Source organism: Xiphophorus hellerii, chromosome 21, assembly GCF_003331165.1.
Source record: "Xiphophorus hellerii strain 12219 chromosome 21, Xiphophorus_hellerii-4.1, whole genome shotgun sequence".
NCBI lineage: Eukaryota > Metazoa > Chordata > Actinopteri > Cyprinodontiformes > Poeciliidae > Xiphophorus > Xiphophorus hellerii.
The window spans coordinates 20,165,316-20,192,315 of record NC_045692.1 but is presented as its reverse complement, the minus strand read 5'-3'; the positions used below and the strand labels follow the sequence as shown (position 1 = coordinate 20,192,315).

General features: G+C 37.3%; 4 protein-coding genes across 4 annotated transcripts; 1 reads left to right on the top strand and 3 right to left on the bottom strand.

Moving 5' to 3' along the window:
* Nucleotides 1-1,312: 1,312 nt before the first annotated feature.
* and1 (actinodin1) lies at nucleotides 1,313-10,817 on the bottom strand. The gene is made up of 7 exons (XM_032551422.1): nucleotides 10,248-10,817; nucleotides 9,835-9,920; nucleotides 6,592-6,636; nucleotides 5,358-5,503; nucleotides 3,568-3,969; nucleotides 2,790-3,044; nucleotides 1,313-2,708 (listed from the first exon to the last, which is right to left on the bottom strand). The coding sequence occupies exons 2-7, from the start codon at nucleotides 9,899-9,901 to the stop codon at nucleotides 1,728-1,730; spliced, it is 1,896 nt and encodes a 631-aa protein (XP_032407313.1). The 5' UTR covers nucleotides 9,902-9,920; nucleotides 10,248-10,817; the 3' UTR covers nucleotides 1,313-1,727.
* Nucleotides 10,818-13,449: 2,632 nt separating this feature from the next.
* On the bottom strand, nucleotides 13,450-17,377 carry cops9 (COP9 signalosome subunit 9). The gene is made up of 3 exons (XM_032551423.1): nucleotides 17,169-17,377; nucleotides 16,338-16,410; nucleotides 13,450-13,596 (listed from the first exon to the last, which is right to left on the bottom strand). Exons 1-3 carry the CDS (start codon nucleotides 17,229-17,231, stop codon nucleotides 13,559-13,561), a joined length of 174 nt encoding a protein of 57 aa, XP_032407314.1. The 5' UTR covers nucleotides 17,232-17,377; the 3' UTR covers nucleotides 13,450-13,558.
* Nucleotides 17,378-18,211: 834 nt separating this feature from the next.
* otos (otospiralin) lies at nucleotides 18,212-20,861 on the bottom strand. Its single transcript, XM_032550850.1, has 4 exons — nucleotides 20,136-20,861; nucleotides 19,988-20,051; nucleotides 19,636-19,659; nucleotides 18,212-18,614 (listed from the first exon to the last, which is right to left on the bottom strand). Exons 1-4 carry the CDS (start codon nucleotides 20,283-20,285, stop codon nucleotides 18,427-18,429), a joined length of 426 nt encoding a protein of 141 aa, XP_032406741.1. The 5' UTR covers nucleotides 20,286-20,861; the 3' UTR covers nucleotides 18,212-18,426.
* A 1,237-nt stretch (nucleotides 20,862-22,098) lies between these two features.
* Nucleotides 22,099-26,976, top strand: apodb (apolipoprotein Db). The gene is made up of 5 exons (XM_032550809.1): nucleotides 22,099-22,230; nucleotides 24,311-24,426; nucleotides 24,495-24,616; nucleotides 25,061-25,146; nucleotides 26,427-26,976. The coding sequence occupies exons 2-5, from the start codon at nucleotides 24,316-24,318 to the stop codon at nucleotides 26,654-26,656; spliced, it is 549 nt and encodes a 182-aa protein (XP_032406700.1). The 5' UTR covers nucleotides 22,099-22,230; nucleotides 24,311-24,315; the 3' UTR covers nucleotides 26,657-26,976.
* The last annotated feature ends 24 nt before the right edge of the window (nucleotides 26,977-27,000 follow it).

Here is a 27,000-nt window from a genome sequence, read left to right as displayed (position 1 = left end):
ACGTGAAGCAACTCCTCCTGTTCTTCTTGCTTTCAATGGTTCCTAAGACCAAATGCAATTTGCCCTGAATTCACTTGCTGCTTCCCAATTTAGTTAATGCATCCTTCCGAAAGGATTTGGATTGAATTAGCACCGTAATAAACAAGAAACCGACTCTGATCCTGCTTTAAGAGCAAGTGAAAGAAATGAGGATGTTTCTTTCACTAAGCATTAATAGGTTTAACTGTCAAATCCATTGAATATTTAGGACTTTCTATTAGTCCTCCACCCAATTAATATTGATTTAAGGACCTTCAATTATGTCAGATGGATTTTAAAAGTTTAATTACATGTTTTAAAATGCCAAGTGAGAAAATCGTGATCAGACTAAATCAGGTGGTGCCTTTATTCATCCACTTTTCTCAGTTTAAACTCAATGATAAAAAGCTGGGAATCCAGCAATTTAACAGAAATCTTATGGAAAGAATTATTTTTTTCTCACTTTTTTGCACAGTCTATCAATTTTGTTAGTTATAAATGACATGTTTTAAAGGGGACCTTTCATGTAAAATTCACATTTTGCACATTTTTATGCTTCTATTTGGGTCTCAACTGCTTCTAATAAAAGGGCAGTATTATGCGTTTCTAGGTACATAGTTACATTTTATAACATAATCAGGTAACTATGTTAACTTTAGTTATTAAAATGCTGTACATATCAAACACGACTTAAAAGAAATTTGACTTAGCAATTTAAGACCTGGAAATTGGGGCTATATCTCTTTAAGAAGCTTCTGCTCTTTCTGGCACTCCATCTTCAGGAAGTCAACACAACATGGCTCCTCTATTAACCCTTTTACAACGTTCTTACCAGCGTTTCCCTGAAACGTAGTTCCTGTAAGGAGTTCAGCAGATGCACAGTTCTACCAGGTGGTTGCTAATTGCTGCTGGCTAGTCTGAAGGAGCTGAGTGGGGCGTAACCATAAAACGCCCCACTCAGGTCCATGATTATTTTCATGTTTTTGCCAAATCAAATCTTTTTGATCTACACTTTGTTTTTTCCCTAAATGTGTCAATCTTTCTGTTAATGTTGTATTTCTTGTTTTAAATGTTTTTTTTACTTCTGCTCCTTTATTTTCTAGTGAAGAACTTTGAATTATGTGAGCAATTGGACAGGGTCTGTAAAATGAACTTATTTAATAAAAAGCCAATATTATTGATAAATGATAACTAAGTTAGAGAAAGGACCTAAAGAAAATATGTTGCTTAATTGGTACCCATGCAGTTGCTGCAAAAAGTTGCTGAGTTCCTCTAAATAAAATGCACCAAATGATTCTAGAGTTTTTCTTTTATTGGAACATTCAAAATGAAGAAAAAAATCTTTACAAAATTAATTACTGATAGCGACAGAAGTATAGATTGAGAAGCAAAATTTAAGATAAGGAAATAATAGTGCAAGAATGAGGTTGAAAGTGGAAGGTAGAAAGCAAAGACACTGGATAGGCCTGAAGCACCTAAAGTCATACAAAGCCACTGATTTTCAGCATCGTTACTGAGCGTGCTCCTGCAGCCGGAGGTTATATCTGGACGTCATGTGCATGTTTTTGCTCATTTGCTCTACAGATTTGACCCAAGTCCCATTTCCTGACCAGTCAGAGCTGGTTGCTTGCTGCATAAGGCGTTCAAGGTCTGAGCACCATGAACGCTTGGGACCATGTGTTTAATGTCCTTCTGTTTTCACCTCACCTTTACTTCTTACGGTAGTCGTCTGCATAGGCTCTGTGGTCGTCCTGTTCAGGGAAGCGGTCTCCGTAGCTCCGGAGGATGTCCTGCAGGCTGGGCGTACCCTGCGACTGAGGCGAGTAGGACATATAAGGCTCTTCCTGACCGCTCTGGTAGGGCTCGACCTCGTACTGGTCTTGTCCATGTTGCTCAGACTCTTCTGTTCTCTGACTGCGGTCCTCCTGAGTGTGGAGTTCAGGTTGGGGTTGCGCTGGTTCGTAGCGACGCAGGCGGCAGTCACGGTCGTACTCCGGGTCGCAGTGAGGGTTGTCTGGTTCCAGGACGCCTCTGCGGTCGCCGTCTGTGTTCTGCTGGGGTTGGTAGGGATCAACGGGGTAGGGAGTGCGGCGAGGAGCTCCGGAGTGAGGTTGGCTAGGTCTTACTGGGAAGCATTCACGGTCGTAACCAATGTAGCAGTCATAGCCCTCTTTGGTTTTACCTGGAGGTCCCAGAGAGTGACGCTCCTCCTGGGGCGGCTCCTCATAACTCGGGTTGGAAAACGGGTACTGCTGCCTGGGCGAGGGAGGACTCTGATGATTCATGGCTTCCCGGACAGCAGAGAAAGGGTCGTTAGGGTTAGACTCAGGAGCAGACATGCGTGGAGCGTATGGGTCATTATCCTGCGCTTGGGACATGAACTGACGAAGAATGTTGTACGGATCGGTAGACTGAGGAGCGGCCGGGGTCGGATACTGTCGGTACATTGCGTACGGATCTGTAACTCTGTTAGCATTAGCATAAGGATCCCTAAACATGGCATAAGGGTCATTCTGCTCAGCAGGAGGAGGAGCTGCACGAATAGACGCCGCTTCGTCTCGTTCATCGCCTCTGTACTCCTGTGGGGGAGAAGAGAATCTGGTGGCAGTCAGAGGATTGCAGTTGTCTTCATAAAGAGGGTTGCAAGATCCAGGACCAGTGTGGGCTGAAGGGTTGGGAGCACGAGGAGCCTGTAGGGCCATATAAGTAAAAAGTTAAAGTGACAGCAGATAAAATGTCATGAACCAGCAATATATTGACAAAAAACATACCACAAGAGAGGCAGCATAGGAGCAGTAAGGGTCCCGGAGAGGATCACAGTTGGGGTTCTGATGGTAGAGACCAGAAGGTGCCTTTTGAGCTAGTTTAGCTTTGCAGGCAGGGTCTTTCTTGGGGTCACAGCCCAGGTGGCTGTATGATGGGTGGGATCCGGAAGAGGCCCGATACCCAAAGGCAGCTCTGAGGTGGTACTGCAGACACTCAACGTCATCAGAAGAGCAGATACGCAGCAGCTCCGCCTTCTGCTCCTGAAAAAACGAGAAACAGAGACTGACACGTGCGCTTAACGCAAGAAAACCTATCCTTATGCTTTTACTTAATGATACAAGATTACACACGTTTGTTTTCTTAGCGCCAATCAAGCTAAAACTCAGCCAACAACTTCTACTTTAAAGTGTATCTAACACCCCTGAGAAAGTATTACCCTACCCCTGACAAATTTTGTACAATTCCACCTAAGTGGGTGGAGCTAAGAGACACCAATATAGCGACTTTTCATCAAAAAAATTAAAAAAAGAACTGACAAATCTAACGACTTTAATCTGAGTTGTTTATTGCTTTGCGTCAAAGCTCTGCAGCTCAGCTGTCCTGAGCAAGAAGCAAGTGTTACTGTGAGCCCCTCCCACTTCCTGTCCTGCAGTCAATCATCCATCCTGTTGAATGCTGTCAGAGCAGAGGAGACCCTTTCCACTCCGTGTTCACATTGCAAATAAAAAAAAGTTGATTTGGTGGGTTAGTTACTCTGTCCAAATGATTGAAAACACATCTTACCTTGGTAAGGAAGGACAATGCAGATGGAGCGAAGTGATAATGGGCCGGCTCCTTCGACTGAGCAGCAGCACGGACATATAAAGGAGCGGGGGCTTTGACTGCTGCGGCGGGGGCAACCGGGACCACCAGGGGCAGATAGGGACTCTTACCCTGGACTAGAGCCATATACAAGCAGTGAGTATCCTTGGTTGGGTCACATGTTTTTATGGGGGCTGGTTTAGGGGGCTCTGGTTTGGATTTGGGCCGGCCTGTGTAAGACGCCACACAGTTAGGATCGTCAGAGTTGGCGCAGGACTTGTATATCTCCCCCAAGTGGCGCAGGTGGGCCTTGTAGGAACGGCGCGCCTCGGCACGGTTCTTGTTCTGAAGATAGGCCAGATAGATCTTGTCCATTTCCTGAACCTGGAGGTGAAGGGGGTTGTTAGTGGTTAGCTGCCTCTATTAGCTTAAAGTACAGAAAAGCAGTTATATAAAAGATATCTTAAATTTTTTAGTTTAGTTTCTGCTGTAAAAATGTGGCTGAACTATGAAGCTTGAAACGGACTGGGGTTTTCTGAGCGATTTGCTGAAACTCCATCGTTGTTCATCAGATGTTCTGATGCTCCAAACAGAAAGTTGAATCTGATGGGAAGATATCTTCATATTCTATCTGAGTTGTAATTTTTTTGTTTTCTCTACTCCCTGTTACCGTTTCTAAACTACTTCATCACAGTATTTGCTGTGTGACTGTTAATGTCATGGACTTCGGGCGAACCAGTTTTGCAAATTTTCAATTTTAATTTCTACCTGTACTTTTGTAGTACAAGTTCAAGGATACCAAAGCTACAAGTGGATAAGTCAAAATACTTGGTTTTTGGGTGTATTAACCCAAACACCATCCATCAGAACTTCTTCACAGTACCTGGATAACTGTTATTTTTCTTGGAAATGTTCCCACATCTATGGGGAAACTCCTTTTTCTTTGCATGACACAATTCAAGGACGAGTCCTTTAGCAACCTTCAGGAAGGATTTAGAGATTTCGTCTGATTGAAGGTCAATATGGAAATGACGAACACAGCAAAGCGGTAAGCTGCAAATAACGCTAAAATGACAACAAACTTTATTTTAGATATGAATTTATTGTCTGTTGTTTTTGCTGGCAGTAGCATTGTGCCATCTTATTAGTGCTGTGTGCTAGCTGTTAGCTCCTTGATGACAAAACTGCACTGTTTTGAATGGTACTGTTACATAGTTATTCTTTTTTTAACATTTTTGTCTTGAGGAACACATGATCCAAATATATTCAGTGACGTACTTAGCACTAGCATTAGCTAGCTCGCTAACTATGCTAAGGCCTTGTTTACAAGGCCTGTTCATTCATATTTCGTTAACATTTTCTGGCTCAAACATGTCAGTCTTCCGTTGATGACATTGCTAGATAACAGCATCTCTGGTATCTACAAAAATGGCTCCACAGGCCAGAGTTGAACTTCTTGAAGGGGGCGGGGCCTGAAGTGCCTCATTTGCATTTAAAGAGACAGTACCAAAATGAGTTGCTCTCAGCCTGTGGAGCTACAATAATGAGAAATTCATACCAAAGTATCGCAGTTCCACTTTATTTAGACAACTTAATATGAAAAAGAGGATTTAAAAAAAATATGTCCACTTTAAAATGACTATTGGAAATTTTAGGTGTTTTGCAACTGTAATCTTTTAAAACCTTTGTGAACCTGATACCAGTGGCTGGCAGGTGTGTACTGCAGACAGCTTCATGTGTGTGTGTGTGTGTGTGTGTTAGAGCTGACTCACTGCATCTTGGTTGCCGTTGTCTGTGAAGTACTTATACCAGGCCCAGAAGTCGGAGTGCTGTTTGTACCAGCTGATGTTCCTGCGGTTACGGATCAGCCTCCTGTGGGAAGCTGCAGCTTCTGCCTTTTCCTGGATGCTTTCCCCCACTGAGTCCAAGACACAGACAGGAAGTCAGGACTAAGGATCTCTACCTTACAATACACTTAATAACCTAAAGCTGATCTTATTTACAAGTTATAAATTTCCCCAAAGTATTTTTTATCTTTTCCTCACATTACAACCACTAATAGTATTGTTATTGTTGGGATTTTAGGCATATTGTGAAGTAGAGCAAGATAAATACAAGGCACAAATTTAGCCCAAACTTACTCTGGTACACCTAAATAAAATCTAGTGCAACAAATTCGCTTTAGGAGCCACCTAATTAGTCCAGCTGCGTGTAATTACATCTCAGTATAAATCATGCAGACCATGGAAACAGTGCAGAAGAAGAATGTCTTCTGATCAGAGGAGACTAAGCCCTCATCCACACATAGCCGAGTTTTTATGAAAACCAAAATCTTTGCTACATTGTCTAAAAAAATATCGCACACACAGGATTTTTTTAGAAAGTTTTCATCCACATCAACCCACAAAAAAACTCCCCTGATGGTTGTCTTAATCATGTCAAACCCATAGGGGGCAGTGTAAACACGTCAGCCAATCAGATTGCTTCTAAACAACCACAACTTCATGCTGGGAATTAAACATGGCTGCCATGTTTATGTTACTCTCCACATTGATGACAAACAATAACCTGACAACCAGTATGGCTGAGGTAGCAGTGTTATAGAAGTAAGAAATACTGCCACCTGCAGGTGGGAGTTAGCATCACTTAAACCCAAAGTTTTTGACAATTTTTACTACATTTTTTTTTTAATTATCACAAAAAATTGTGTTGATCTGTTGATTTTGCGTTAATTTGCAAATAAATAAATAAATAACCAGTATGGACCCACTGATGTAATTTAGCAGAATACAGATAAAAACTGATTTGATTTGATTGATAAAATATTCTAGCCGGTTTCCTTTAGGCATTTCTCTAGAGTTCATTAGTATTTTTTCATCATTAAGGAATTTTTGCCTAAAAACAAGCTCTTATATCTCGCTGAAAAGTTACTTGTAAGTTAATTTTGTCTTATTTCAAGTGTTTGCACTGAGAATTAGTAATGAAAGATAAAACTGACATATTTACCATCTCCTTTGGACTTTTGCAGAATCGGCCCTGCAGACAAGAACGCTACAAACAGAAAAGCAAAAGTAGATGTCATGTCACATCCAGAAGTTAGTTTGGGAAACTTTCCAGGATTTTTTATTTGCCTTTAATGCATCAATAATATGACATTAAACCTCAAACACTTAGAGGCTGGTATCATTCATGAAGTAGGCCAGAGGTAATTGGCTCAGTCCGGAGCGCTGCATCGGCAGCTCTTTGTAGATTTTATGGGGACGCCTGTAGCATCAAACCTCCCGCTGCGCGTCCAAAACGCTGCGTGTGCACCAACCCATATTTGTTTGTGCGCACATGTGCATCGCACAGTATGACCCCCAAACAGCGAAGGGGAACAGCAGAATCAGCTCCTGCTTCCTTTCATCTCTCCGGGGGAAAGGTGTTAATCTCTTACAGAGGGGAGGAGAAAGAGGAAGGGAAAAGAGCTTAAAAGGGTCCGGAGATTCAGGATGACATGGCAGAGGTCCAAAGGACACATCAATATGTGTTTGGAGTTGAGAAGGTTTGATGGAGAAGAACAGAAGGTGCAGATGAAAGCTACACTGCTAACAAACTGTTATAAAACTGATGAGTTTTCTTGTAAAAATGACAGATTTTAAGTAATTAACTCTACTAAAAAGAAATCTGAAATTTAATTTACAGCTGAATTACATTAATAATCTGTAATGTAGGGGTGAACTGGTTTATCGGCGCTGATTTCCTTAATTCTGGGATCACCGATCAGTGAAGCCAATCTTATCTACCTCAGTAAATGTCTAAAGATCGACCTCTGAACCACCAGGTCATGTCTGAATATTTACAGCAAACAACTCAGCAACTTTCTTGCTACATTTAGCAACATTTCAGTCAAAAAAGATTTAAATCGGCTTCTTAAGGATCGGTAATGGGCCAGAAAACTGCAAACACTGCAGCCCTACTGCTAAATGCATAAAAATTAAATGTTAATTTTGCATAACAGTGTTTTATGTAATAATATCATGTAAAATGAGCAGCATAACATCTTAAAGTGACTCATATATTTAGTATTTTCTAAAAAAAAAAAGAAAATTTATAGTTTTTCCAGTGTCTGAATGTCATATTAACAGATTTGTTTTGACTATTACAATAATTTTCTATTTTTTAACCACCATTTGATTATACTCACATATAGCTGCTGTAAAAACACTGTAATGTTTACTGGTTTACTGTGTGTTGTCTTTTATGACATAAAGCACCTCGTTAATGAAATGTGCTTTACAAATGAACCTGATTGTTTACAAAAGTTTCTGTGATTTAAACAAAATGTTTAAATTTGTTGTGATTTTACACACAGGAGCATCTATTTTTTACAGTGTAAACGAAAGGCAAGGAGAAGTGCAGGTGACCTGTGGTGAGGAAGAGGAAGGGGCTAAGACGCCTCTGTGTATCCGCTGGATTGTTCTTTACAAGCTTGTAAAAGGAAAGAAAAAAGCGAGCTGCACATCTGGAAGCAGCCGGGCTTTAATGCTGACAGGTCCTGATTTTTTAACAGGACCGAGAACGATGAAAAGAACCTCGGTTAAACCGTCTGAAAGTATTTCAAAAACAAAAGAGGGAGAAAAAAGCCCGTCGGGTCGGGAGCAAACTGGAAACAGGTGGCGGAGGAGATGAGATGATTATTTATGGACGTCAGAGGAGGGATGAACGAGCCGCAGCGACGACGTGGAGGTCAAAGGTCTCCGCCAGCAGAACCTTCAGATGAGCAGCTATAACTTATCATAAGTGTCATTTACTTAGAAGATCTAGAGGCAGTTTTACTTAAACTAACAAACAAAAAAACAAGGTCACAGGTGAAATTATGTGGTAAAAACTCTGAGTAATAAAGAAAAGAAAAGAAATCTAAAATATTTGTGGGGAAAAAGAACGACAGGAAATAAAAACTTTGAAACTATGAATACAGTATTTTTTTAGTCACTTGTTGAATATTTTCATTTCTATTCATTTGTTACAAAACCATAGGTGCCATGTCTGTTTTGTATTTATTTAATAATAATTGTTTAATATTTTTTTATATGTATATTTACTTACAAATAAATAAATACATAAATATATTTATTTTTAAATAAATAGATAAATATAATTGACTTATTTGTATTTATTATTTTTTAAAATTACATAAATATGTATTTATTTACACGGGTGGAATTATTTTTGATACCCTGAAAATTTTTTATGAAATAAATTTAACTTCCCCAACCATGGCAGAAAAAATATGAAATAAATTAAACAATGAAAGAAATCAATTAGTTAAATAAATAAGAATTGCACATAAAAAAAACTATATTTCAACAACTCCAAAATTATTGACATGACTCCTCACACAAGTGGAATAAAATAAAGCAACTGAAGAATATTTGTAACTTATATTTTACTTTTTTTATTTTTAAAACTGCTTACCAACTTTCAGTTAGTTATCCATGACTATTCACTCACTTTTCAAAATGGGAAAGATAAGAAAACATGCCATTTAGGTGGGACAGAGGTTTGTTCATGTTCATAAACAGGGAATTGCAAATAAAGTTGCACATATCTACATTCAAAGCAGTAAATATGAAAGTTAAACCCCCTGGAACTGTGAGAAAAAACCCCTGGAGGACGAGTCCAGTTCATCTTAGAGGATAAAATCTCCAAAGCTCATTACTGCTGCAATAATCTGCATTTATTTTAAGGTTTTATACTCATACTGCTATTTATTGTGGAGAGTCCCGTACACGAACGACGTTAGCACATCGTCATTAAACATCGGCATTCAGCTACAAAAAGCCTCACTGCTTTGATGTAAAACCTCTAAATTACCACAAATGAAAGACAGAAGAGGCTAAAATGAACCAGTAAAACTCTCTGTTCCTCTAAAACGCTTCAATGAGCCTCATTTACCCCGAGGGGCTTTAACCTCCTGACGTGACGATTCGTCACCCGAGTCAAAACCAAAAGATGCTTTTTATTCCTGATCCATAATTAATACAGACCTGATCATTCACCTGTTTCATCACTCCGACAGGTGAGATCTGATCTGATTTTTTTTACCAAATACCTTTTTACTTCTACTTTTGGCTACTTTTTACTTTTACAACAGTAAAAGTATGTTAAAGTAGTGCTACTCTTAGATGCTCTACCTCCACCTCTGCATGCTTTTTTTGTAGTTGCTCATTAAAGCTGAATATTGCAGCACACTGATGCTGAACTTACCAGGCAGCAGCATCACAATAAGAAGAGAAGTGATCCAAACAGCGTAGCAGCTTCTCCGTTCAGCCATGACTGGATTTCTTCCACTCCTACAAGAAACACAAAACTGAAGATTTACTTCTTTTTTTTTAATTCACTTTGGTTTTTTTAAGCAAATTCAATCCTAATTGCAATTATTCTTGCAATAATTAGGTTGTTAAATGAAACATTTCTTGTCTCTAGCTGCTTCTCGTCTGGACTTACATGTCTCTGCATGAAGTTTTCCCAGCTTTCGGCCTTTAATACCAAGGCTTTGTCATTGTAACATCAACACCAGGTGTTTTTCCACAGCAGCAAACTTTCATCTGCGTTGGAAACCTTGGGAATTACCCAAAACTCCTGAGGTAAACACAAGCTTGGCCGCGTTGGCGTCTTACCTGGTGGTTATTTTGACTCTGCTGCGTCCGTCTGGAGTGGGAAGAAGCCGACGGGGCTGAAGTGGTTTGTTTTCAACTGGGAATCCTGGTGCGCTCCTTACAGACTGCCCAGAAAGAGCGAACTGAGAAGGTTTTTAACTGGGAACGTCGTCTCAGACACACATGAACCACCTGAGGGGGTCGAGGGGAGCTGCAGTAAGATTGGCTCGAGGTTTGGGGCCAATGAGGCGCCTAGCAGGAATACTAATTAAAGGCAGAATAGAAGAGAGCGGGAGGGCCCGGAAAATAGATGGAGACATGGAATAATACACTGAAAAAAGAGGTTGCTTTTGTTTTATTTTAGTGCTGCAACTAATGATTAGTTTAGCAATCACATATTCTGACAATTAATCGATTAATTGTCACATTGTGCAAAGTTTTCATTTAACTACAGAAGCCTTTTTTTTATTTGGAAAACTTTTGCAACTAAATGAAGTTGTAAAGTTCTGATACCAAAACAGACTGAATGGTGAACGTTTACTGTTATAGATTCTTCTTTGTTAATATTCTCAAAAATCAGTTAAACTGCAACAGCTTAGTGGAAAATGACAAAATACTAAAAATGTTTTTGCCGGTGAACTAGAACGACATTATAGATAGAAAAATATGAGTCAATTTATGCCAAAAAACTCATTCACAAGAAAAAAAACCCCTCAAATTTTGAGCTTAATCTCAGAAATTTCTGAGAAAAAAAACACAGAAATTTCTGAGCTTCAAAAAACTTTAAAATTTTTGAAAAATAATCTAAGAAATTTTATAGAAAAAGCAAGTAAATTTCTGAGCTTCAAACATTTTTGAGAATGAAAACTTGGAAATTTTTGAGTTTGAAATTTGAAAATTTTAAACTTTTCGAGATATTGAGTCAAAGATTTTTGCCTTTACAAACTCAGAAATTTCCAGATGTTTTCTAGCAAATTTGCAACTTTTCAAATTCAGAAATGCCCAAATTTTTCTAGAAAATTTCTGAGTTTAATCTCTAAATTACTGAGATTTTGCTAGCAAAGTCTAGATTTTTCAAAGTCAGAAATGTCCAAGTTATTTCTAGAATATTTCTGAGATTCTTTGGGCAGAAATTTACTCATATTGTGTTTTTTTTTTTTTTTTTCTGTATCTACAATGGGCCCAACACGCCGTCACAGCTGACAAAGACTCTTTCCTGGAAAATATTCTCAAAAGTCAGTTAAACTGCAACCGTTGCAGCTTAGTGGAAAAATCATAAATGACAAAATATTGCAAAATGTTTGTCAATAATCCCAAAGCCTTTTTAAAAAACACAAGTGGCTTTGTGATTACCAACGATCCAAAACAAGGAAGGCAAAGATTAACGCGAGGGCAGTGGTATGGAAAATCAAAAAGAAAGTAATGAAGGGTGGTTGGGAGCCACATAAGCAGTTTTTAGGGACCTCACGGCGTGCCAAGCCACAGAGGACGTGCAGAAACAGGCACAGCTGGTCCACACATGAGGAATCTGATAATCTACAGTTTCCTCCACGGTTAAAGTCTGTTCAGACTTGCCAGCCTCGTAAGAAACACAGGTAACACACACACACATACACACACGTTTGCACGACTATCTTTGCGGGGACTTTCCATTGACTTCCATTCATTACTACAGCCTAAACCTTACCCTTACCCTTATCCTAACCCTATACATTACATCCCTAACCCGAACCAAAACTCAAATCACACCTTAGTCCTAAATCTGACCCCTGACCCAAAAACAGCATTTCCCCTTGTGGGGACCAGGCTTCAGTCCCCACAACGTAGTGTCAGGAAAATGGTCCCCACAAGGTAGTAGAAACAAACGCGCGCACACACACACACACACACACACCGCTACCCGAACAGACGCATGATGCAACATCACCATATCTAATAGACGGGAGGCGAAAATCCAGTTTTGATGAGTTTTAAAGCTGAGCCAGCTACAGATATTACTTTGATTTTTTGAGAGAATTTTAACTTAGAGATGAATATTACTTTGATGCAGAATTTGATTTTATTCCAAATAAATCATGTTTTAAACATTATGTTATAGTAGTTTTAAGAAATAATGCATGTTTCTCACAATTTCTTTGGATGTTTTCAGGGTTTTCATGCAAATATCCATCAAAGACCACACTTTCTTTTTTTGATACCACAACTTTTTCTGTGCGAATGTCTAATGAATGAGTTAAAAAGCTAAAAAAATTATTATTAGTTCAGTGAGGACTTGGTTCACTATTTGACTTCATGTTTGCTCAAAAAAAGGTTTTACTTAATACAAAAACAAACATTAAACAGAAAATATCATGCAAAATTCTAATTTTGCCTGTTTTTGTACTTCCATTTGGGTTTCTACTGCTTCTGAAAACAGCCTAAGTGCTTAAAAGCTCCTAGAAATTTTGGTAATAAATTTACATCTTTTGGTTTCAAAAGCTTCCAGAAGGTCATAAATCAGAAGGTGCTGCCCCTCACCTAGTAACCCCAGCCTGTTACCTAGCAACCTAGCCATCACCTAGCAACCCAAGCTGAGCTTCCAGAACGTTTGTTCAGCTTTTTTTTTTTACTGCTATACGCTATTAGTTACCCAATTACAACTAATTTTAATAAAATAAATTATTAATCTACCACTCTACAATTAATTTGCTACTTTCGGAGTTTATTAACTGCTAGTTTTTTTTAAATGTAGTTGGTCTTCAAAACTTTTGTTTTTCTCTAAAGCAGTTTACCTCGTGTATGAATGATCCTGTAGTAATAAATTCCTGTTTCAACTTTTTTGGGGGGAATTAAACGAACAGAAACCAGCTTTATTTCTGTTTCACCCTTTAGATTTTCAGCAGCAGCTTATCTTTTTGTCTACATCAGCTTATAGAAAAGAAAGTCCCTGAAAATTTGATTCGTTCAGACAGAAAACTTCCAATTACATCTGAAAGAAGGCAGAAATATATATGTTTTAGGATTTCCTCATACTTTCTTGTCCCATTAGTCTTCAGAGTGTTTACAGGCCATGTTAACATGGATCCTTGTGTGTAATTATGTTTGGTAACAGATGGTCCTCATAGCCCACAAACCTGCAATTACAGCAGATTGAAACACGACACAACGAAAACTATACTCATAATTTCCTCCAAAGCCGGAATGTAAGAGACTCTGAGTATTCACAAACACCTGGTTCACTCAGTTTTCAGTGGAAACATAAAGACTTTATTTATTTTAATAGCATACTTAATCACCAATATGAGAGTCTGTACAGATAAAGAGAAATTAAAGGCAGTTTTCTTCGTCTGTGATCACTGCAGGTCATCGTCGTCAAACAGATCCTCAAAGTCTGAAAACAGGAAGAAGGAAAAGAGGAAAAGAAGAGAACCACCAGGTTAGGATGAGTCCAGCTGTTTTCCACCAGACTCCTACCATTCAGCTAGTTATTCTAAAAATAATTTTTTTTAAAGTTCTTCTCCCACTCAAGCTGAGACGCTCACTTTAAATGAGCTAAAACTTCCCCCTCAATAAGTGAACGAATGCAGGCTGGCATTGATCCAAAGTGTTTTTATCTTACTTTGTTTACACTTAAAAAAAGACATAATCACAACAGCTTCTGAATCCACCCACACACATTTCATATGGTTATATAACCTCAAAAATAAACAGAGATGTTTTCCTTTGCACGAAGCCTTGAAGCCTTGAATAAGCCTTGAATACCGTCCTCCTAAAATTATTTTCTTTTGCTTGTTGTAAAACTCCTATTAGCTGTTTTTATTCATTTTTTACAGGATTCAATTATAAATTAATGAAGTGTTTAAACTGAATCTTCTGTTGGTGATGATGTCCAGTTTCTGTCTGGTTTGAGCTAATGTCAGGTTGCTAATGTCAGTAACAAAGTTAATGTCATTTATATTTTTATATTTTTGATGTTAGATCCAAACAAACCAACAAATAAATGAGGTGGATTTGTAGATTCACCTGGATTTTTCTGTGGAGTGTAGCTCCAAATTATTTGTGAAAATTCACATATTTTTGTACAGCAAAATTAAAAAGTTTTTATTACTATTTTTATATTTAGTGGCATCTACATTTCTCACGATGAACATAGAGACAGATTTGTATACACAACTTAAGTCATAGTCGTTTCACATGCAGCTTCATTGACTGTTTTACGGCGCTCAGCTGACCTTCTCCAGAGACCTTGTAGTAAATGTCAAAGCATCTCCCAACCAGACAACGGTTTGAAGTGTCACCACATGGCAGGCAGCCCAGACGCTACAACCAAATGTTATTAAGTCACTCCTCTGCAGCCTGATCAGCAATCTGTGCAACAATGAACCACGGTGCCTTCAGCCCATCAGAGGGAGAGAAACGCACTCTGCAGCTCATTTATTCTGTATATTAATGTCACATTCAGCAGATTCAACCAGCAGGAATTAAAGCAGGCGTGTCCAAACTCTTTGTACCAAGGGCCAAAATCACCAAGTTGAAGTTTCCTCAATTAGAAAACACACAAATATCAATGTGAATTATTTCTCTTTCGCCGGGACAATAATAAAAGAAAACTTAACATTTTACGTTTACAGTCATTTAACTTCTTGGGATTATTTTCCTTTTTTTTTTTTATCTATAAATTGTTTTTAGTTTATTCCCAGTAAAGAAAATAAGAATTTTATTCTACAAACTTTGATGCATTTAGCCAAATATAATGAATGCCAAAGTCTGTTTTTGAGTAAAAACTCGCTAGATGTTTGTGGCATGACTTAAGAGATAAAAATAAAAGAATAAAAGCAGGCTAAGTAAATAAAAATCATTTGTGTTGTACTTAATATTTTCCATTTAAGATAAAAACTTGCCACAGAAAATCTCATCCTAGAGAAATTGTAAAAAGTGTCACAGGGTCAAACTTCTTGAATTGCGGTCAAGGCCCACACAAAATCAATCCAAGAGTCACAAATGGCCCCCGCCCCACACTTTGGACACCTCTGACTTAATTAATGCCTTTTCTTGAGATGAATTTGCACCTCAGTGCTGCTTTTGAATGAATCCAGAAACTGAACTGCCAATCACAGGACGCAGACGTTCATCAAAGGTGTCAGAGAGTTCGTTAGTGACATTTATAAAATGATTTTCATTTACAACTCCAAGCTTTTTGAAATTTTCTAGACGTTTTAAAGGAGTTTTGATTACCCAGTGGACATTTAAGTGCAAAACATTGATCTTGTCTGGTTTTGGTGATCTAAATACTGATACCTCTAAATAAAAAGTAGAGCAACTGTGTGTAATTTAGATGTTCTGAGAGGTTTGGAAGACAAAATTAGAGAACAAACGGCATCATGAAGTCAGGGAAGAGGCTCTGGAGGAGTTTAAGGCTAAACCTCCTCAATAGAGAGAGTTTCTAAGTGTGCAGGCATTTAAAGCGCCTGACTGACTGAGGCGAAGCGTCCCACTGAGTTTCAGTCTGAAAGCACCTATAAACTCACTTTACTGTGCAACAGCATCGTCTTTTTAACAATCAGCTCTTTTTCTTTCTAGGTCATGTGCTGCTGAGCCAGAATTGTTCATCTGGGAGCCAGCGCTGCAAGACAGAAAACAGATTAGCTGGGTATTTTTCTGTGCTCCACCCGCACATTAGCTGCTGTTCAGAGCGGGAAGCAACAGGACTTTTTCTAAGGTTAATGTGAAACAACAATGTGTTTCAGGGAACAAACTAGATTACAAGCTTCACATTTCCCTGGAGCTTAGCATGCTGGTTTCTACCTTGGAGGGGGAATTTTTTTAAAATACCATGGGAAAGTTTTAGTTAACCTCTTTTTCAGTCAAATGAAGCTGCTAATTTAATTTCAAATTGCCTGAGAATCACTCATGTGTAACATTTCTATTCATTAACGTTAAAATTGTACTACCAAGGCACATCAACAGAGGCAAATCAAATCGTTTGCTTGATAAAATTGAGCAAACATTACAAATGAGTCTCAGGTTTTCTTTAAACCACCTCTGATGTTTGGAAACATTTTAGGAAGAAGAACTGAAGTTCAGGGCTGAACAAACTCAGTGGACAGTGAATAATCCAGCTCTGTGTCTTACCATTAAAGAAATCTGAATGAACGGCTTTCTCGTTGGCTGCTAGGTCCATCAGCAGGCCGCTGCTGCCCCCTGCCTGTTGACACACAGCATTGCATTACTGTACATGAGCGGAAACGGAGCAAAGCACATATTTATATGCAGGATGCATTAAAAAGCTGATGATTAATAGAGAATGAAACCAACTTGACTACAACAGTATTTCAGTAAACATTTTTAGGTACGAATATTACATATATTTATGTTTATTCTGACAAAATAAATTAAAATATATTATTAGAAAACACTTAGTTTGATTTAAGGGCTTGAGAATGTTGAACAAGTCCATCTAGACAGATATACAAGCTAAACGTTGAGTTCAATAATTGAAATATAAAAGGTAACACTCATTTCATATGTATTTATCTTTAACAGTTTTTATACTGTTTCGTTTAAAGTACAGATTAAAATAAGTCATAAAACCTTAATTTAATTTAATAGAAGTAATAAATTAGGCTTATTTATTTTTTGAGAAATTTTTCTAAAAAGAAAACATAAGCCTTGTAAAAGTGCAAAAATGTTGAATAGAACCAGAAAATAAAGCAAAATATGTTCACATTACTTTTTAGATCTAGATAAATAGTAGCAGTCTAGTTTGTTTTTCGTAAACATGAATATTCATTTCTCTATTAGGTTGTAGCTGAATATATATTTTAATATTTAGAAAGACCGTATGCTTTAGTATTTGTCTCACTGTTAACGCAAACACGGCAGAAAATAACAAAAATATCACAGTTTAACTGTTGTTAGCATTAGCACTCATATTAGCATTAGCTGTTTAAACGTTAAACCGACCTCGTCCAGGTCCACGTAAGGTCCGGCTCCTTCTGGAAACATCTCGTCCACTGCAGGCTTCATCTTCTTCTCTTTTTCTGTTTGTTTGTTTTAAAGCTAAAATCGTTTTAAACCGCTCAGTTTGTGAGAAGCAAAACTGGCTAACTTCCGGCGAGCACAAAACAACGGTGTGCGACGCTTATTTGAGTCCGCTTTAAACGCTTGCCCGTCACATTCTATCCGCTAACCCAACAATGAGAAACGAAACAAAAAAGAGGATAATATAATAATTTTACCTCATAATTAAGATGGTTGAAATGCATTAAAATCGATCTCAGTACTTTCAGTCCGTACAGACAAATAATAACAATCCTAGTACTAATTTCTATTATTAATATTTTATATATTATTTATATATTATATTTTAAGTAGTAGTAATCATAGTATCATTACTACTACTTAGTTATTATTATTATTTAATTTTTGGATTATTCGTTCTGACTAACATTTCGTCACATTATTATATCAATACAATTATTTTTAAAATAATCTGGCTGTTACTGTCATGTATAAATGTTTTTCTATTTATTTAAAAAAATATATATTTTTTTTCACCATATGGAGATGAATGGCAAGGAATAGTAAGGTTGTTAATATTTGTTCATGTTTAATTATCTATTTTATTGTTTTATTGATACTTTTAAATGCAAAAAACTTCAATAATAAGTTTAAAAATATAGAAACAAATTAGGGAAAGCATTATTTTAATGATGGGATCTAATTTGCTCACTTTGCTTTTTATGCTTTGGTGCAATGTTTGTAAAATTGATATAGATTTATTTTACATTTTTGCTCTATATATTCTGCTTCTTTGCTCCGAGGATAACAAACATTTTTAAGTGCAGCTTCCTGACCCTAATTACTCTTGTTGATGAAATTTCAACAACAGAATAACATTTATTTTAGGGATTTCATCAAAACTCCCAACCAAGTGGCATTCTGCTTGTTGCTGGCAAACCCTGGGATAAATATACAGTATATAGATGAATAGATTCCTTAGACACTTTTACCTAGAAGCAAAATGTCTTGTTTATTTTTCACACAGTACATGGATATATTATACAGTTATACCAACAAAGCTTCGCTGTCATCTATATTCATCACTATGTTTCAAACTAATTAAGGTAGATATAAAGGCTCTGTGTCAATATTCCCTTTTCCTTTAGCTCTTTCCATCAGAATATTTTGGTTTCGTTCTCTAAACATCCTGGCTGTCCTCTCAGTGTTCATGTCCAGCGTTGGTCTCATATCCCAGGGTGTCTCCGAGGTGCTGGTGGGCGTAGAAAGCCCGAGCCATCTCGTTGATGTGGTCGTAGGCGCCGATGGACCTGAAGTATTCGACGTAGTTCCAGAAGTCTGAGGTGGAGTAAGGCCAGTAGGGAACAGCTGGCGGTTCATCATATGGAACTGAATGGGACAGAACGACAGCTGGCTTACAGGAAACACTCACTTTAGGTATTTATGTGCAATATGCTTACAATTTTATTAGGTTTTAATTACTTAAATCAATTAAATAACAGGCTTTGACAATAAAGGCTGTGTATGTATTGATGGTGTATGAATAATGTGAGAAATTTTGTTTTTGCACCACAAAGAAACTAAACCAAAGGGTTTTGCGGCATCACAGCCTTCAGAAAGTTTCCGTCTGACATATTTTGGACAATTAATCACCAACACTTTCATTTGAAATGATCTTATAAAGTATAATTTTGTGGTTGAGATGCTGTTAGGAAAACAGACATGTCTTATGGATAAAAAACAGCAACAAAAACAAACAGATAAATCAAACAAAAGTTTTACTTCTACACTCTGAATCCATTTTTAATTAAATCAGTAAAGTTCAATGAAATTCTCAATTTCAAATAAATTTATTTATATAGCAACCATCTCTGGTTAGGTTTCTTTAACCTTAAACCAATTAAACATAAACAAACGGTAAAATAAGAAAAAACCTCCATAAAATTAATTTACATGATTCACAAAAAGTGCTGAGAAGCGTAAAAGGTGTCAGTTTCAGTGTAATGCATACATATGTATCTATTTTTATTATTTTATGTACAGATTTAATTTCCCCTTTGGATCAATAAAGTATTTTTTGAATTTGAAAACATTTAAATCTGGTCAATTGTTTGATTGTCGGGGGAAAACTATTCTAAATCTGAGGTTAAATGAGAAACGTGATTGTCTAAATTATGTTTTTAGTGAATTATAATCTCAGTTTACAGCTCTCCTTATTATGATTCATGAAATCACTTGACTAATCCCCACTAACACATTAAAAAAAATCCAGTTGCCTCTACCAGAGGAGTAAATATGGATGATCCTTGTGATTTTCTGCGGATTTGGTCCCTAAAAAATCTGCAGAAATGTAAATTTGAAGGTTGTAAGAAGATAAAGATGGAGGTATTTAGTTTGAATGAAACTGTACCTCCTTCTGGGATGACTCTGGCCACTGTGAGGTGGAAAGAGAGACAGGAAAAAAAGAGTTAACATTCCCAAACATGCCACAGTTTTCCCTGAACAAAGAAGGGATTCAGTCTTGTAAAACTAAAAGAGGGTTCTTTCTCCAGGTTCCTCAGCAAATATTTTCCCCTTTACTGAACAAACACAGACCCATAGACCGCTCTTTCTGTTCGCAACTAAAACTCTCAGCTCAGTCAAAGCACTTGCATCCAACTTGATCAACAAATAAACAAAAATTCAGATGCAAAACTATTTTTCTTTTCTTCCATCCAGCAGGTTATTAGTGGAGATTTTAACATTAAAATGAAGAAACCCACCACAGAGATGGAAGGAAAAAATGCAGAGGAGTGCGCTGATCCATAACAGTTTCATCTTGAGCTCCTAATTAAATGGAAAAAAGTGAATTTCTTGTCAGTCTGTGGGCTAAAGAAGTGTTTAGCGTAGAGTGAACGGATCAATCTTTACCTGTTCAGAGTGAAGGTTTGCTGCAGTTGGTCTCCTGGTCCACTGTGGTGTGTGGGGGCCAGCAGAGGAAGAAGGAGCCCAGCTCCAGCACAAACACACACACACACACACACTGGCCAGACCCATGCCAATCACATCCCACTGTAACATCGCTGAGCTGCTGCCACGTCAAATATTTGTTTTGTTGGAAAATGAACTCCAGATAACTCACACCAAAACCCGTGCTGTGACTTTTTCCTCAACTCCTGATCTTCACTCTTATCTTGATTACCGCCTATAAAAAGTAATCTGGATCATATTTTCCCTAAACGCGGCGCTGTTGGATCATGATTTTTCACACCTAATCAGTAGACAGGCGATTCTTTTTATAAAATCCTCAGGTCAAAATGTTCAAAATGTCCAACAAACATTCATAAAACCTATTTAATACACTTAGCTTTTTGATTTTCTTCATGATGTATATGAAGACTGTCCAAAAATAAATACAGCAATAATGCCGAAGCTGTTTTTTTCCCTGCTGTTAGATCAGTTTGTGTGGATTATTCGTATTTATTCGTAATTATTCGTATTGTTGTTATATCTGCAGTTACATTTCTAGAAAGGTATAAGGAGGTAAAGATGGCGCCATCTTGTGGTTTTCTGCCTGAATGATTCAAAGCACGTCACCAACACACAATTATTGCTTTTGAAATGAAAACGATCAAAAACAACTTTTGAAACCGCATATATCTAAAGTATATCTGGTTTATCTGTCGTTAGCATGGGCGGTTTGATAACCATGAATGAAATGTTTCAGTTGGCTACAGCATGCTCGACAGCAAAACGTTATTTAGCTAATGTTGCTGTTATGAAATTAGCTAATTTGAGCGCTTGATAATGTCAATATTTGATAAATAACAACAAAACCCATTGACATGTATCTAGACAAAAATATATGCATGTTTTTTTAACATGTTCATCTTTACATTTTTATTCTTTATTGTTGTATTGTTAGCTAGTGTTGTTGGCTGCTACTACACAAGGCTAGCCGGTTTCAAGCTAACAACTCTCCAATGTCTCTATGGCAACTCTCATCAGTTGATGATAGAAATAATTAACAGCAAACAGAAGTTTATGGGCATAAAAATGGCGCTGATTTAATATTTTCATTTTTGTTTTTAATTACTATTTAAATTAAAAAATGTTTAATGATGAATGATTGGCGTAGCATCAAACTGCATTAATTTTTGGGACACTGGTTTGAAATTACTGCACATTTTCTCTCATCATCACAGACTCAAATATATATATACCCGCAATAATATTTATTTAAATGTCCTTTATCAAGTTGCACATACACCTCAGTTCACAGGGATTTGATATATTTTTATTCCAGTAAAAGTAAAAAGTAGTCTTTCAAGAAATTACTCAAATAAGAGTCCAAAAGTATTTGGCAAAACGGCAACTCAAGTATTGAATAACTGATAAAACATCAATCATTTAATATTTAAATATTATACCCTCAGATTATTTATTAATCAGGTGATGTCATCAGACAGAACAAATAAAATTATGTGAAAATTTTGGTATTTTAAGGATCAAAATGAGTGCAATTTATATAAACAACATACTATACAATAACTTATAATATAAATAACTTACTATACAAAATCAGGGGGAACTTTTTTTTTTAAATATAAAACTTATAAAACTTTAACAAACTTTAACAGACTGCAGGTGTGTATCATCTGTGTTTGGTGAATTTTTGGTTAAAACCTGCGTGTACTACATTCAGTGGGTAGAAAATCCAGAAATAAAAGTACAAATACTTCATAGAAACTTTACTCAAGTAAAAGTAACTGAGTAAATGTAACTAGTTACTACCTGACTGATGAAGTGAGTGCGTTCGTTAGCGATGGGAAGGAGCTGTACTGTCAACATTACGGGACATAAATGAGTCAAACTGTTTGCTTCCTGAGTCAGCGCCCGGTCAGGGAGGGAATGTGCGCATGACAACAATTAGTCGACTGTCTCTTTAACAAGGCAGAGAGAAACCAGAGCTGATCCAGAGAGCCGGAGAATCAGACTCACAGCTCCAGACCTCCAAACCACTCAGGTAAGGAAACACTTCCTAAATATAACCTTAACCTGGAGAACACAGGACGCAAAATATTAACGTCTTAACATGGTTTTTATTTTGTCTTGTTGAGATTAATTCCTGTTACATCAGATTATATATTTGCACTTACTCATCATATTAAGGTAATAGTTTTTGTCTTTATCATTTAACATTTATAGCCAGAAATCCCTTTAAATGTCATTAAATAATGTTTTATAATAGAGTTACATAATGTCAACAAAGCTGAAGGTGTATTCAACCCAAAGCAACACCTTGACACCTGAAGAACAGGTGTGGCTGCTTGAATGTGGTCAAACGAGACAAGAGAAGACAAAATAACTCCCTGCAGTGTTTGTTCTCTCTGCTCATTCATACATAACCATGACCTTGAAGTTAACAATCATAACTCTTACCAAACCAGCATGTTCAGATGCAAACTATGACAGGCATGCCTGTAAAGCTCACTGCAAAAACACTAAATCTAAGTACTGTATTTTTGTAAGTAGCGTAGAGTTAAAATTTAGTTTTGTCTCACTTAAAATGAGACAAAACTAAATTATAAGCAACTTTTCAGCAAGATATATGAGTTTGATTTTAGTCAATAATTCCTTAAAATTGATGAAAAAGAACTAGTTCCGCAGGCAGATTATTTCATTTATAACATGGGAAAAATGTCTCTTTATCAGTGAAAATAATCTGACAAATAATTTGAAGGAAGGAATTATTGACTTAATACAAGTTGCTATATTTTGCTGAAAAGTTATTTATAAGTAAGTTTTATTTTATTTCAAGTGTACTAATATATCTGTACTAGTAACTAGACCAAAATTACTTGGTAAGATTTTGTGGTTTTGCAGTGTAATGTTAACTAAGAGCCTAATAACCCTGTATGAATAATTCCCACAAATAATAACCTTAAAGCTGCAGTGTGTAACTTAAATAAATAAAATGTTTTTAAATATTTGTTAAAACTGTCACCATAATGTGAAAGTTTATAAAACGGATAATCTGTGAAAAGATCAATCTCCCCCACTTCCTCCTTGAATTGCTCCACTCCTGACCAAGAACAACCAATCAGAGCCAGGAGGAGGGTCTTAGCGCCGTCAATCACTCTCATGTACTTGATGCTAAATATGCTAATGATGGAGAAACAACTTTCAGAAGAAACATTTATCCACCAATATCTGCGGCTAAGCTAACTAGCCTTAGCACTCACAATACGCTATGTTAGCTGTAGCATAACAGAGATCATGAGCTTGTGATTGACAGCGCTAAGACCCGCCCCCTGGCTCTGATTGGTTGTTGGCACTAGGAGAAGGCAGAGGAGCTCAATTTTTGTCACCAAATATCTGTCTCACCATACTGTCACAACATAGTGACAGTTTCAACAAATAAGTTAAATATTATTGTTTTTATAAAAGTTTAACAACTCAAATTAACGTGCATATTTAAACTTGTCTAAAAAGTCTTAAAATGACATCATACTTCCCCCTAACAGTGAAGTTTCCAGACAGTGGATTCAGGATATTTGTCTGTCCTGATCCATGAGCCTGTTCCTCATCCAGCCTCTAACATTGTTAAAATAAAACCCTGTTACACACATTGCCTGCAGTATTCACATATTTAACCATACTTTCATGTTCTGATTATAGATTATGAATTATTACTTTTGCAGAAACGCTACAGAGCCATTTGCTGCAAAAGCAACAGTTTAAAATGACCCTTTCACGCAATTTCCATTTCTCTTCTTAATAAATCTTGGTAATATTGGTGGTTTGGGGGTAGATTTAGTCTTACATATGATACATTTACTTATTCTCTGCGTTAGCTGCTTGTTTTATATGACAACAATGAAACTGAGTAGTCAGAGTTCTTATCTTGGTGCAGTTATATTGTCTCATTCATTGAAATTGGTCTGCATTGTGACATTTCTTGTCTTACTGTAACGTGTTGCTGTACTTTTACCCACAATGAATTTCCCATAGTCGAAGCTAATCAATGTTTTACCTCATTAATTATCTTCTTTAAACAGGTAATAATTAAAACTTTTCCATATGTTCCTGTTTGTCCCCTGCAGGAACCATGTCTGCCGTCTACCTCGCCCTCCTGCTGCTGCCTCTGGTCTCAGCTCAGACGTATCACTGGGGTCCCTGTCCCAGTCCGGCAGTGCAGCCCGGCTTCAACGTCCAAAAGGTAAATCCTGTACAAACATGCTGGGAGCACATATAAACACAAAGCAACCCAGTTGTTTCTGTCGCCAGTACCTGGGACGGTGGTACGAGATAGCGAGGCTTCCCAATTCCTTTGAAAAGGGGAAATGCATGGAGGCGAATTACGCCTTGAGGAAAGATGGAACCATCCGAGTCCTGAACTCACAGCTGTAGTGAGTAAAATTATTGCTTCTTCATTTGGTTTGATGTTTTGTGTGAAAACTAGAATTTTTCTGGGTGCAAAATTCCGATACTCTGTCTGATACTTTTTCCTGCTATTCTTTCTCATAAGTCACAGTTTTTGCACATGCTTGGATTATTGTGTGAAATAAAAATGGTGGACATGTGGAATTCCTGTCCCTCCATTGTTCAAGAAAAGGCGGGAATTCCCACAGCAACCAGTGACTCAGCATTCTTTGGCATCTGTTTTTTTTTTTTTTTTTGCCTAGCTTTGCTGTTTTTCTTCTTTTTAAATCTGCCAGCCTGGAGTTAACAGAGACGTTGATGTATGTTGGATAATTTTGCAGAAAATGTCGGGTTTAAAACCGCTGTGAATAGTTTTGTTATTGTTGGTAATTAAATGTTTGCGTTAGCGGCTCTGTTTTTCTATGTTCCAGTAAAGATAAAGTGAGGACAGCAGAAGGGACAGCTGTGGTTCCCGATACGAGGGAAATGGCCAAACTTGGAGTCAGCTTCTCATACTGTAAGTGTGTTTAATAAAAACCATCAAGAGCCTGACAGCAACGAATGAAGAGATGGATGTTAATTTGTCAGTGCTTGAGTGCAATAATGAACAAAAGCTCAGAAGTTCCCCTTTTTAAATACAGGTCTTGTACACACGTAGCTGGGTCTTCATAAACACAAATATCTCAAATAGTGGAATCGGTTTAAGAAAAGTGTTTATTCACACAAACCTGCTGAATTTCAACACTGAATGTTGTTTTAAACATGCCAAAACCATAGGGGGCAGTGCAGCGCAAACCTAAAACCAATCACAGTCCTTCAAAACAACCATGACTTCCTGTTAGGAATGAAATATGGCGCCAGGAGAAGTTGGACTACATTTAAACACTGTTTAAGTGTAGTCCAACTTAAACAGGTTAATAATAAGGTTATTATTAACCTTATTATTAAGGTTAATAATAAGGTTTATTAACCTTATTAATATAAGGTTAATAAAACACAAGACATGCCGATTGGGAATCATACGACTCAAGAAGTGAACGTTGAATATATCAGTACCTAGTAATATACCTTACAGTATTTCTGATCTTGGGGGTTCAGCCAATAGGTGCCAAAAAAAATTAAAGGTGCTCCTGGATTGGCCAGTTAATAGTGTGTGAAGTATCACTGAGCCTCCATATTTCAGCTTCCCAAACTTAATTTTCTTTAAAATATTTTAGATATGAAACAATCCATGAACAGGCAGATTTTCCATGAATAATTTTGAGTTAAAGCTGCATCTCGTAACTTTTATAATAAGGTATGCTGTTTATATATTTGTTAAAATTATCATTATGTCGTGACTGTAAAATATAAGACAGATAATCTGTGAAAAAAATCGTGGTCCCGGTACTAATTGTAGAAACAACCAGTCACAGCTCGGAGGAGGGTCTTAGCGCTGTCAACCACTCTTGTGCTCATCCCTTGCTCTCTACTACGTTACAGGATTGTTGTTCACCACAACATAGCCTGCCAGGGATGCTAATGGCTCTCCGCCATTAGTACGTTGAGCTTCATGTGCACAAAGTTGATTGGTAGCGCTAAGACCCGCCCTCTGGCTCTGATTGGTTGTTTCTGACAGCAACAGTTGCTCAGGGAGGTTCTTGATCTTTTCACAGATGATCAAAAACATTGTGACGGTAAAACATATATTTTGGTAAAAGTTACAAAAGTACCCGGATACCCCGGTGGGTCACATCTGATGTTACCTTCACCTCCTGAATCAGCAAATAAACTAACTTGTATGGCGTTTGCTCACAGTCACTCCCTACAGCCCGTACTGGGTCCTCACCACCGACTACACCAGCCTGGCGGTGGTGTACTCTTGCACGGACATCCTCCGCCTGTTCCGAGTTGAGTACGCCTGGATCCTGTCGCGGTCACGCTTCCTGCCGCCGCTGACGGTTCGCTACGCCAAAGAGCTGCTGGTCAGAGAAGGAATCGACATTTCCAGGATGAAGGCCACCGACCAGAACTGCAAAGACAACTAGGAGACCGCTTCTTGTGATATTTTAAGATTTTTGTGTTTAATTATATGTAGTTATTGTGATATTTCTAAGCACAACAAACTTTATATATTTTGATTCTGCTTTTCTGTTAAAAGGTTGGTGACTGAAGATGGAAATATTAATTGAAGGGTTGTTGTTTATTATACTACCACAGTGCAAGTCACATATTCTGTAATGATTAATAAATAACGGATAACTGTTTTGTCTATTCTTATTCTAGAGATTCTATGAACTGTAAAAACTAATTCATTGGGTATTTCTGTCATCTTTTTTAATAAACTGATCAAGTTTTTCTCATTGGACATCGACAACAATATCACTATGTT